Source organism: Bufo gargarizans, chromosome 3 (assembly GCF_014858855.1).
Source record: "Bufo gargarizans isolate SCDJY-AF-19 chromosome 3, ASM1485885v1, whole genome shotgun sequence".
Classification (NCBI taxonomy): domain Eukaryota; kingdom Metazoa; phylum Chordata; class Amphibia; order Anura; family Bufonidae; genus Bufo; species Bufo gargarizans.
This window is the reverse complement of record NC_058082.1, coordinates 382,717,255-382,729,520: the sequence shown is the minus strand read 5'-3', so window position 1 is coordinate 382,729,520 and position 12,266 is coordinate 382,717,255. Positions and strand designations below refer to the sequence as shown.

At 44.2% G+C, this 12,266-nt stretch overlaps 1 protein-coding gene across 8 annotated transcripts in view; it reads right to left on the bottom strand.

Annotated features, from left to right (window-relative positions):
• UHRF1BP1 (UHRF1 binding protein 1) overlaps positions 1-12,266 on the bottom strand; it is a 715,822-nt gene that overhangs the window by 503,959 nt on the left and 199,597 nt on the right. For all 8 annotated transcript variants that reach the window (XM_044288182.1, XM_044288177.1, XM_044288180.1 and 5 more), the window contains 4 exons: positions 5,435-5,473; positions 5,237-5,328; positions 4,941-5,130; positions 4,419-4,556 (listed from right to left, as the gene is read on the bottom strand). In XM_044288182.1, coding sequence (XP_044144117.1) covers positions 4,419-4,556; positions 4,941-5,130; positions 5,237-5,328; positions 5,435-5,473 — 459 coding nt within the window. The remainder of the gene's footprint in view (positions 1-4,418; positions 4,557-4,940; positions 5,131-5,236; positions 5,329-5,434; positions 5,474-12,266) is intronic.

Genomic DNA, 12,266 nt, shown 5'->3' with positions numbered 1-12,266 from the left:
AATTGCTTCAGCCCCATGGCTTCAGGGGTCTGACCAATGGTTGTCTGTCCACCTGTGCAGCTATGCTTTTGAATGACTCATATCTTTACCTGCTTGCCAGCTTATGTTGTTAATTTTAGTTAATGTCCGTTATTATCTCCATTTTCTGTCACGTTTCCCTTCGTCTTTTCAGGTCATGCAGTTGAACTATTGGGGTCACCTTCCACGTCAGTCAGGTCTCGTTCCTAACGATATTTCGCCTTGCATGTTATTCAGGCCACGTAGTTTATCTTGGGTATCGCCTGCAACATCGGTCAGGCTCATGGTTTAATTCACGTGCACCTTATTCATGGCACTTTTTATAGTTAAAAAAAAAAAAAAAAAACTCGGCCCCATGGCTTCGGGGGCCCGACGACTGCTTCGGCCCCATGGCTTCGGGGGCCCGACGACTGCTTCGGCCCCATGGCTTCGGGGGGGCCGACGTCTGCTTCGGCCCCTTGGCTTCGGGGGCCCGACGACTGTTTTCAGTCCTGCTGGGCTGATTGCCTGGTTGGTTGTCCATCTGTGCATCTAGGCTGGCCCCTATGTATCGCATACATACCTGCTTTCCTAATAATCCATGTTGATCGCTCCATGTTGATCCATGGCTTCGGGGGCCCGACGACTGCTTCGGCCCCATGGCTTCGGGGGCCCGACGACTGCTTCGGCCCCATGGCTTCGGGGGCCCGACGACTGCTTCGGCCCCATGGCTTCGGGGGCCCGACGACTGCTTCGGCCCCATGGCTTCGGGGGCCCGACGACTGCTTCGGCCCCATGGCTTCGGGGGCCCGATGACTGCTTCGGCCCCATGGCTTCGGGGGCCCGATGACTGTTTTCAAACCTGCGGGGCTGATTGCCTGGTTGGTTGTCCATCTGTGCATCTAGGCTGTTTTGGCCCCTATGTATCGCACACATACCTGCTTCCCTAATTTCCTAATAATCCATGTTGATCGCTCCATGTTGATCCATGGCTTCGGGGGCCCTGACGACCTGCTTCGGCCCCATGGCTTCGGGGGCCCGACGACTGCTTCGGCCCCATGGCTTCGGGGGCCCGACGACTGCTTCGGCCCCATGGCTTCGGGGGCCCGACGACTGCTTCGGCCCCATGGCTTCGGGGGCCCGACGACTGCTTCGGCCCCATGGCTTCGGGGGCCCGACGACTGCTTCGGGGGCCCGACGACTGCTTCGGCCCCATGGCTTCGGGGGCCCGACGACTGCTTCGGCCCCATGGCTTCGGGGGCCCGACGACTGCTTCGGCCCCATGGCTTCGGGGGCCCGACGACTGCTTCGGCCCCATGGCTTCGGGGGCCCGACGACTGCTTCGGCCCCATGGCTTCGGGGGCCCGACGACTGCTTCGGCCCCATGGCTTCGGGGGCCCGACGACTGCTTCGGCCCCATGGCTTCGGGGGCCCGACGACTGCTTCGGCCCCATGGCTTCGGGGCCCGACGACTGCTTCGGGCCCCATGGCTTCGGGGGCCCCACGACTGCTTCGGCCCCATGGCTTCTAGGCTGATTTGGCCCCTATGTATCGCATACATACCTGCTTCCCTAATTTCCTAATAATCCATGTTGATCGCTAATTTTATGTTTTGACCGCAAACTGGTCCGGTTCGCCCTACAGCATTATTGTCATGTTTTACGCAGATATTTTGTCTTTCTTTAATTGTTCATGCTTTCGTTCAGGTCCTGCCAGAGGAAGAACAAGTAGGGCAATTCGCTCTAGCATTTTAGTCTCTGATTGTAGTCGATCATATCTTGTCAACCAGGTCCCCACGCAAAGTCTTTGCCTTTTTACCACGACCAGGAATTCATTTTCGCCAGTAGCTTCATTGCATTGCATTCCCTCACTCATGGGAGGGCATAGACAGAATCTTGTATATTATGGCTTCATAGCTTCTTGCCGCACTAACCTCAGACTCCCTACAACCACGTTGAATCGGATTTTGGACAAGGTCCAGCATTTTCTCACGGTAGAAGATACAGATAGTAGGCCGGTCTTCACGTCTCAAGCGTAAAAACAATTCTCAGGGGCGCACAGTAGAACAAAGCGCGGATAGCTGTTGTCTGGGTAACTATTCAAGGATTCTCTTCCTATCTACATGGTTCATTTTGGCCCTCATTCCTGCATAGTCTAGGCAGTTAGGTTTTGGTCCCACAATCTCCTGACGCTAGGGCATTGCCAGTACTCGCACTAGAACCAAACTTTACAAGTTTCAGTTGGTTTTTATGATCCATTTTACAACGTATTCTCGGTCCTCCATTCCGCTTTGGTGCAGTATCCGCAATATTGAGCATCATGTCTCTGGCCTTGTCATCCACAAGATGGGTTGTAGGTTTCCTACTGGTCTTGCCTCACATACCCCGAATTTTCGCTCTAGATCCCGGATGCCTTGCAGTTGGCTTGGGGATTAGTTTGTACATGCCATTCAAATTCCTTTTCTACCCTACTTGGCTTGGTTTTTGCCCACTTATAGGCCTACCCACGATCATGGCTTAGGGCACACAACAAGCCATTTAGTCAGGTCAGCTAAGACACTCCTAGCTGGGTTAGGTTGTTTCTGTTGTTTTCTCCCTAGGGTTCTTCGGACACCTCTTGGCCGTAGCCATGACCACAAGTTGGTAAGGCTGATTAGTCAGCCTGCATTTGTGGGAGGGGCGGAGGCTCTTCATATACGAGCCACACCCTCACTCACAGGTGTGTGTTTTCAGGTGCCCCACCCTCCCTCCCTTATCTTCTCATTTCCACAGGGTATGCCCACTTATAGGCCTACCCACGATCATGGCTTAGGGCACACAACAAGCCATTTAGTCAGGTCAGCTAAGACACTCCTAGCTGGGTTAGGTTGTTTCTGTTGTTTTCTCCCTAGGGTTCTTCGGACACCTCTTGGCCGTAGCCATGACCACAAATATATATATATATATATTCACCTTCTATGATTGCTGCCATCAATTTTAACATTAAGTATCTGTTTTATTGACCTATCTATACCATTAATTGTATTTATAATGCAAATGTTATCCCACATTAATAAAATCCCAATACTACAGAGAGTGCCCCACTACTTCATTTATTTATTTATTTATAACTTTATTTATTTATATTCAGCCAAATGCTTCAGAATTCATTGGACGTCGCTTCACAGTGCAGATGGACAATGACCCAAAGCATACTGCAAAAGCAACCAAATAGTTTTTTTAGGGATAGAAGTGGAATGTTATGCAATGGCCAAGTCAATCACCTGACCTGAATCCGATTGAGCATGCATTTTACTTGCTGAAGACAAAACTGAAGGGAAAATTCCCAAAGAACAAGCAGGAACTGAAGACAGTTGCAGTAGAGGCATGGCAGAGCATCACAGGGATGAAAACCAGCATCTGGTTATGTCTATGCATTCCAGACTTCAATTATGCATGTAATTGTCTGCAAAGGATTTGCAACCAAGTATTAAAAAGTGAAAGTTGGATTTATGATTATTATTCTGCCCCATTACTTTTGGTCCCTTAACAAGTGGGAGGCACATATGCAAACTGTTGTAATTCCTACACCGTTCACCTGATTTGGATGTAAATACCCTTAAATTAAAGCTGACAGTCTGCAGTTAAAGCACATGTTGTTAGTTTCATTTCAAATCCATTGTGGTGGTATATAGAGCCAAAAATGTTAGAAATGTGTTGCTGTCCCAATATTTATGGACCTGACTATACATACACACATTCACCACATTCACTTGCACATAATGGAAGACTCAGTGGAGGCAGCAGACACTCTTGTCTAAATGGGCATTAAAAATATACATAGTGTTCTCAGTTTCAAAGCTTCCCCTCTGCATGTTTGTAAGTTGGCCACCAGTCTCAGACTACCATATGCACTTTTTTTGTGTAGTCTGAGATAACTCCCCCCCCTCTCTCAGCTGTTCTAGCTTTGTGTACTGTACATCCGAGAGCAGAGGATGTATCTCAGACTACCCAAAAACATGTTGTGCATATGGCATTCTGAGGCTACAGTGTCAATTTAACGTACATGCACGGGACAGAGAAATGGATGAACTTTGGCCAAACACACACATAATACACATTAGATGGTTGGCTGCTCCCGCTGAATTCAGCAAGTTCAACCAACAATAGTGTAATGTGTATAGTAAACTTAACTGAAGTTGAAAAGTTAATGCAATAACTATTACAAGTTGCAAGTACCGTTTCCATGATATGAGAGCTGACAAGTAAGCTTGGCAATGGTAAAGACAAAACTACTATTGTACTGAAAGATGTTCTAATCCTGACAACTTATTTGAAAGTAAATATTAAACAGGCATACACAGACATCTTAGTAATGTAGATGATAATTGATAAGAAATGTGCACACTGTTGTGCACCATTAGAATTTGTTTTCCTGCTTACCCTTCTTTTAAGTGCAACATTCAATCTTCCACCATTGGTAAGTAGACGTAAAGGAGTGCTTGGGGCATCATCACAACAATCAGAGGCATCAGCTTCAATGCGCAAGGTCTGCCAAGTTACTTGCTTAAAAGTGAGAACCTGAACACAAAGTGACATTCAAATACACTAATATACAAAGCGAACCTCTGGTCCAAACCTAAAGATTTGACCATACAAGTATAGTCAACATAATGGGTACCCTTCGTTCTGGTCCCCTGTCTGATTCCTTTCAAGATGGCGACCAAAGTATAAGACAAGTCCATCCGACTTTCCTCTTCGCTGCCCGCGGATGGACCAGATGCTGGGGATGAAATAGATGCTGTGTCCATCCGACTTTCCGACGGTGCTGTGGAGAAGCCTGAGTCGGTGGCGGCCATCCTATAAGTAATCAGACGGGACCAGAACAGAGGGCACCATCAACTGTATATTGAGTCAACATATTATTGACTATACATTTGTTTGTGTCTGACAGTCTTAAATTACCTCTCTTCTCTGTGGATGGGTAAGGCGGGTGAATTGTAAATCACTCTGCTGCCACGTTGGACTAACACTGTAGCCTTGCAGCTGCCACAGCTGTAGAGATGCATGAAATGCCTGTGACTCGATCTTGATAATCACACAGCCAATCTCTAAGAACATGCCCTCTATCACCTTCTCTGCAAACCCATATTCACTAATACATGAGAGGAAAAATAAAACAGAATGACAGAGAATCTGGTATCACTGCACCCACTGCACTAATATCATTGTGGCTAAAGAATAGAAAAACAGCATCTCACCTTTGACCCGCAGCAAGTGCTATAGGGGAAGGACCATTGGGCGGTCGAGGATCTTCACATGTTTTCATTTCAATTTCAACTTTGTCAAGCGTCTGCAGAATTATCCATAATATTTAGTTATGGATACATAAAGCACAATATTGCAGGGCATACAGAGCAAGCTGATTTAAGAAGTTATGTACTCACAAAGTAACTTACCAAACAAATTGGATGTGTTTTCAGCTTTGTCCATTGTATCTAAAAAACATAATGTGACACTGATATATTTAGGGAAGTGTTAGAAATCGAGTCAGGAATAATTGCCGGTAAAGCCTGGTTTTAGAATAAAAGAAAGGTTGAGAGATCCGCTCACCTCTATTCCCCCAGGGTAGGTGCACCAACCAAAATTTGAGAACACCCCTCAAAAATAGATAGGAATATCTAGACCCCCATGGATTTGCGAATCCATTCGCAAGCCCCACCAAACGACAGGCAAAGGTAAGCCCACATAGTGGGTAAGGATTCGTGAGGTGCTACATTTAGAAATTATAAGGGGAAACAACAAACTGTACCCGAAAGATATACCAAGGACTTGTTCTCAGTAAGCCAACTCTGATGATATTGCAACAGTATACCACAGATATAAAAGGAACTGGTCATATTCTGTAAAAAGTATCAAACACAAGGAAATTTTGTATATGCGTAACGCTATTCCTGAGTATATGTTGAACTGACACAGGACCATCAGCGGCATTCTAGCATAATTCTGTGTTTTTATCCATAAATAGGACCGATCATACCACTATAGGTGGAAATTTTATTAGTATTGGTGTGTGATTAATATGCCTACGAAATTATATGAGAATATACCGAATTGAGCAGAGGCTGACTGCTGCATTCATCCTCCCTTCAAATTAACACATAAATCTCAGGACCCAACGGACCTGTGTTTGAGAATCCAAGGTGAGGATTCTCTGAGTCATCAGCCTCAGCCCAAAGACGGCACATCTATTGATTTTCCCTATTGTATTGTTTTTACTGTACTGTATTACATATTGCTTATTTTTATTGTGATCTTATTTTATTGTAAATGTTATGAATAAATTGTGTCCTATATCTACATATACGAGTGCCCATCCATACATTTTTACTAAAAAACTGGTTTTACTTTCACCTTCAGCTACATTCAATGCGTTCCAATTTCTAAGAGTGCTATCTTCCCATTCTGGTATTGTCTGAGAGCTTGGAATATCAGCTTTCAAATAATATATAACAACTAAACAATATCTCTAGCCTCTACCAAACCAAAGATATGAGAAGTTAAAGCAGCTACCCCCCTCCCTGTCAGTGAGAAGAAGAATGAGGGAACAGTTACAGAGCTGACAGGCCGCATGAGGAGAGAAAAAATGGTAAAAATAACATATACCGTATATAGAAATGTGAGATTATCATCACTGTGTGACCCCAAAAATAAAATAACTGTATTTTTTGCTTTATAAGACACAGATTTTAGAGGAGGAAAATAAGAAAAAAATATCAGACCCCCATAAATATCAGGACATCACATCAGACCCCCATATCAGAACTCAGAACAGCCCTTTTTGTTTAGACCCCCATAAGCCATTTTCTTTCAGACACCCATCAGACCTCAGTTCAGCCCTTTTCTTTTAGACCCCATTGTCCCTTTTATTACAGACCCCATCAGACATCAGGTCCGCCCTTTTCTTTAGACCCCCATAAGTCGATTTCTTTCAGACCCCATCAGACCTCATATCAGCCCTTTTCTTTTAAACCCCCATCAACCCTTTTCTTTCAGACCCCCATCAGCCCTTTTTTTTTTTTAAACCCCTATCAGCCCTTTTCTTTCAGACCCCATCCGACCTCAGATCAGCCCTTTTCTTTCAGACCCCATCAGACCTCAGATCAGCCCTTTTCTTTCAGACCCCATCAGACCTCAAATCAGCCCTTTTCTTTTAGATCCCCATCAGCCCTTTTCTTTTAGACCTCCATCAGCCCTTTTCTTTCAGACCCCATCAGACCTCAGATCAGACCTTTTCTTTTAGATCCCCATCAGCCCTTTTCTTTTAGATCCCCATCAGCCCTTTTCTTTCAGATCCCCATCAGCCCTTTTCTTTCAGACCCCCATCAGACAGAAAAAAATAAAAAAACATCCGCTCCAAGTCTAGCGGTCTCTTCAGAAGTCGCGCTCCCCTGTCTTATGCGGCCACTCTGCACTATAACGACCATATTGTTAAAACATGGTCATTTACATGACCTTACCAGAAGGGTAATGCGAACGACTATGTTTTAACAGTATGGTTGTGGTAATTTAGCTTTTTCTTTTTGATACGACTAGTGTCTGATGAAGGTCTGCGAGCTGGCCTATGATTGCCGCGTACCAACTAAAATCTTTAATCTTCCCACACCGACTGAGCGATAACAGTGCAGTTGTTCCTCCGGCGTGGGGAGATTGTGTAGCCAAGTATACACTGAGGAAGGGGCTCAAATAATCTCCCTACTCTGACGTGGCGGCTCCAGCGTTGCAAGATCAACAAACTGGAATAACTGTTCAAAAGCAATCTTATAAAACATAAAGACTCAGATAAACAATGTTTATAATACTGTAGTTAAAAAACACTAATTACAGATGGAAAGAAACACCCAAAACACACAAACCCCCCTCCCCCCCACTACAACGAAAGAATATAGGGGGGGGGGGATCCTATGTTGACAGGAAAATCACATAGAAACAAAGGGACTTCCGTTTCCGGCGAGCACATGTAAGGTAGTGCAACAGGAGAGCTCTGTTTACCCAGCCACTTACCCAGGGGCTAGCCGAGATCCGGAGGTTTACCTCCCCAAAATATTTTTTTTTTTATCTTTATTTTCATTTCATAAAAGGAAACATATACATTCCAAACATAACAAATATTTCAGTATCCACAAAGAATAAATACATTTTCATTTTACCCAAACCAACTAATTCTTCTATACCTGAAGAATGTATTACTTTTTTCCATTTACCCTCCCACCACCCTTAGGGGGGGAAGGACGTACATAAAAAAAAAAAAATAATATCTGTCGTCAATCCAGCCCTAAAGTAAAATTTTTTTCCAAAGTTCATCAATACTTTTTACTCTTTTACTATGGCCCTCCATCACTCGTTCTTCCTTAATCAAGTTATCAACCGCTTTTCTCCACTGTCCCACTGTCGGAGAATCTGCCACTACCCATTTCTTAAGTATAAGAAGTCTAGCTTGAAATAACACTTTGCGGAGAACCACTCGTATATCTCTATTTAGATTCAGATGTTCAATTGCCCCTAATATACAAATCACCGGATCTTCAGATATTTGGACCTTCAAAATCAAATATACAGTCTCCAGTATTTCCCTCCAATATCTAAACAGCCTTGGGCATCTCCAAAAACAATGTATTAAATCAGCGTTCTCGCTCCCACATTTTGAACATCTATCCGAGGCTCTCACACCCATTATCTTCAATAACAGTGGGGATCGATGCAACCTATGCACTACAAAAAACTGTGAGATCTTATGTGAACCCCTATTAGAGACCGCTGAATAACTTCTGAGGGCATCTTTCCATTTATCTTCCGTAAAAGATTGAAGTTCATCCTCCCATTTTTTTATTTTTATAATCCGTTTCTTTTTATTCTCCATCAATATCTTATATCTTTTTGCGGTTATACCTCCTCTTTCCCCCTCATTAGTAAATTTATGTATTATATCTGATTTTCTATTTTCTATTTATCCTCCTGAAGGACTATCCACAGGGCATTCCTAAGCTGAAAATATTTATACATATCTTTTTGGGAAATCCCAAACTCACTAACCATCGTATTGAAATCTTTCAGTTTGCCCTGTTCAAATATCTGGCTGAGGTATTTCATCCCTTTTTTTTCCCAGTCTATGTAGATCTTAATCGTTTGCAATTCCTTGAGATTTATATTTTTCCAAATAGGTGTGTAATACAGAAACCCTTTAATCTCTAATATTTTTTTAATCTCCACCCATATATACTCCAATAAATTCAGTATTCTATTACCTGTGCTCTTTTTGCCCAGTGTACCCGATTCCAACACCTCTAAGTGGTTCCATTCCTCTTTCCACCCCAATCTATTTATAACTTGTCTACCCACCAAACCGTTTAAAGTACCTTTTATATGATCATATTGTGATATTAAATAATAAAAAAAACAATTTGGAACAGATAATCCACCCTCTCTTACTGGGAGCTGCAGCACTTCTTTCTTTATCCTGGGGATAGCACCTTTCCAGAGAAAATCCCCCATTAAGCTATCGAGTAGCTTAAAAATACTCTGCGGTAACCTCAATGGGGCATTTTGGAGAACATAAAGTATTTTAGGGAGAAAGATAATCTTTATCAGATTTGCCCGACCCTGTATTGACATTGGTAATCTCCGCCAAATATGTACTTTGGTCCTAAGTTCTTTTAATAAGGGGAGTATATAAAATTTTTCGTATTCTGCTATATTTCCAGAAATTTGTATACCCAAGTATTTAAAATTCTCATATTTCTCTAACACATGCACCCTTAAATCAATCATGTAATTGTGCGTCGCCTAACCTCAACAAGTGTGACTTCCCCCAGTTAATATTTAATCCAGAAAAAAAAAACGTATCTATTATATCAATGACTCTATTAAACTGCTCCCCAGTGTTGTGCAAAAATAATAAAATATCATCCGCATACATCAGTAGTTTTTCTTCTCCACCCTCATATTGAAAACCTTTAATCTCCCTATCATTTCTTATTATACATGCCAAGGGCTCATTATACATGCCAAGGGTTTATTATACATGCCAAGGTTTACCTCCCCGAAATATTACCTCCTGACACTTACTGGAGGTTCATAGAGAAGTTTATTGTGCGCAGCGGCTCCTCGCAGACGGAATCTCCTCTCCCGCGACGGGAGACTGAATCGCTGCAGAAAGGCAAGATGGCCAACGGGAGAAAGAAAAGTAACCCATTCCTCGTCCCAGCCTCCCCTTCCGCCAGATATGGGGGGACTCCCGGGGTGCTCAGCTGGATCCATCCCAGCAACTACAGGGAATGGAGCTGCCTTGTAAAGAGATGGCGATAATGGTTGCTCAGCTGCTCGCTCCAGACATAAAGCAACCTTGGAGGCAACGATGGCCGCCACCATGAGACAGCTGCAGAGTGACGTTGCTCAGAACTCAGCCCACATACGGGAACTGGAGCAGAGAGCCGGGGTCTTTGAAGACGAATTAGAGAAAGCTCAGACTCAGGTCAGAGACATAATACATTTAAACCAGGCTTTGAAGGATAAAGTATAAGACCTGGGGATCATAGGCTTACCTGAGAACATCCCAGCACATCAGCTGGCTCATATCTGTGCAGTGGAGCTTCCGCAATCGCTGGGGCTCCAAACTCCGGTGACGGAAAAAGCTCACAGAATTGGCCCACCAAAGAGGGGCATCTACGGAGGGCTCTGCGACAAGACCGAGACCAGTCATAGTCAAGTTCCTTAATTATGCCGATAAGGAATCCCTCTTGCTCAAGTACCGGCGACTTAACCAGTCACTCAAGATGAGGGGGCACAGAATCTTGCTTTTTGGAGACTATTCTGTGGAGGTTGCTAAGGAGAGGAGACCTTTTTTGCATATATGCACGCAGCAGGTACAAAATAAAATAAAATTTGCCCTATTATACACAGCTATTCTGAGAGTCTTTGGACAAAATGGTAGAACCAATACCTATCTGTCATCCAGTGATGCGGCAGCTGCCCTAAATGACAGCGAACCCTCGAGAAGCCCAGGAACTGGAACACCATGCAGAGTACGTCTGTCACCACGTGGTAATCATCATGGAGAGAAGTTCGGCACGAGATCCACTGGTGCCTCTCCACGTCTGTCGGGGGGAGACCCGACCCATGTTTTAAGCCCGGAATAGGACTGAAGCGTGCTTCTTGAGTCCAGCCGTGCTGGAAGCAATCCTCTCCGTTCTAAGTGACTCACAGGTGACGTTTCGAGGTCAACAGACCCACTGGTTGGAGTGAGGAATGGTGGTACAAGCGAGGATGAGACAAGAAAGTCTCGTGTTACAAATGTACTTTTGGTTTCAAGTGAGATAACGAGGTGGGGGGGGGGACTGGGACGAGGATAATGGATGTCAGATAACTCGAGGTAGTAGGAGGGGGAATATTGTGTTTTTGCAACTGGAGGAATCTAGCGGGGCAGATGTCAGCTATCCCAACCAGTTCAATGCGAAAAAAGACAGAATTTTAGCTGGTCGCCGCAACCTACACAGGCGAGGCACTTTGTTCATGTTATGGGGTTAGGGGGAGTTATTGGTTTTTCACCTTGTCATAATCCATGGATGCAGTGTTACGTTTGTAAATAGTATGAATATGTGGGGATGGCCTCCTCCAGGGTGTACCTTGCACTGTGTGACTTTCACATTATGAAAATTATTACATGGAATGTTAAGGGCCTACGAGCCCCTCAGAAAAGATTGATGATTCTTAAGCATCTTAAAAAATTGAACGCTGACATAGCATTGCTTCAGTAGACGCACCTGCAGGAGGCTGACCTGTGGCGCATCCAGCGTCTTTGGGTGGGTCGAGTTTTGGGCTTCCCCTTGAAGGGCAGAAAGGCAGGGGTGCTTTTACTTTTACACAAAAGGTTGAGACATGAAGTTCTCTCTACTGTTAACGACGAACAAGGGAGAATTCTGAAGGTAAAATTGGAATTCTGGACAGGCTTCCTTTTTTAGGCAGTTGGAATCGGATATTTAGCAGGAAGATAAGGGTCAGATTTTAGTAGTGGGGGATTTAAATGCGGTACATGATATAGAAGAAGACTTAGACAGGTTAGACAAGAGGGTCAAACCCTTCCTGACATCCACAGATTTGGCGGATGTATGGAGATTTTTTAACCCAGTTGAGAGTGAATTTACCCTCATCAGTCATGGTCCAGATTGGATTATATTTTAGCCTCCCCGCAAATTATGGAGAAAATACAGCTGTCTGAGATCACAGATATGGTGA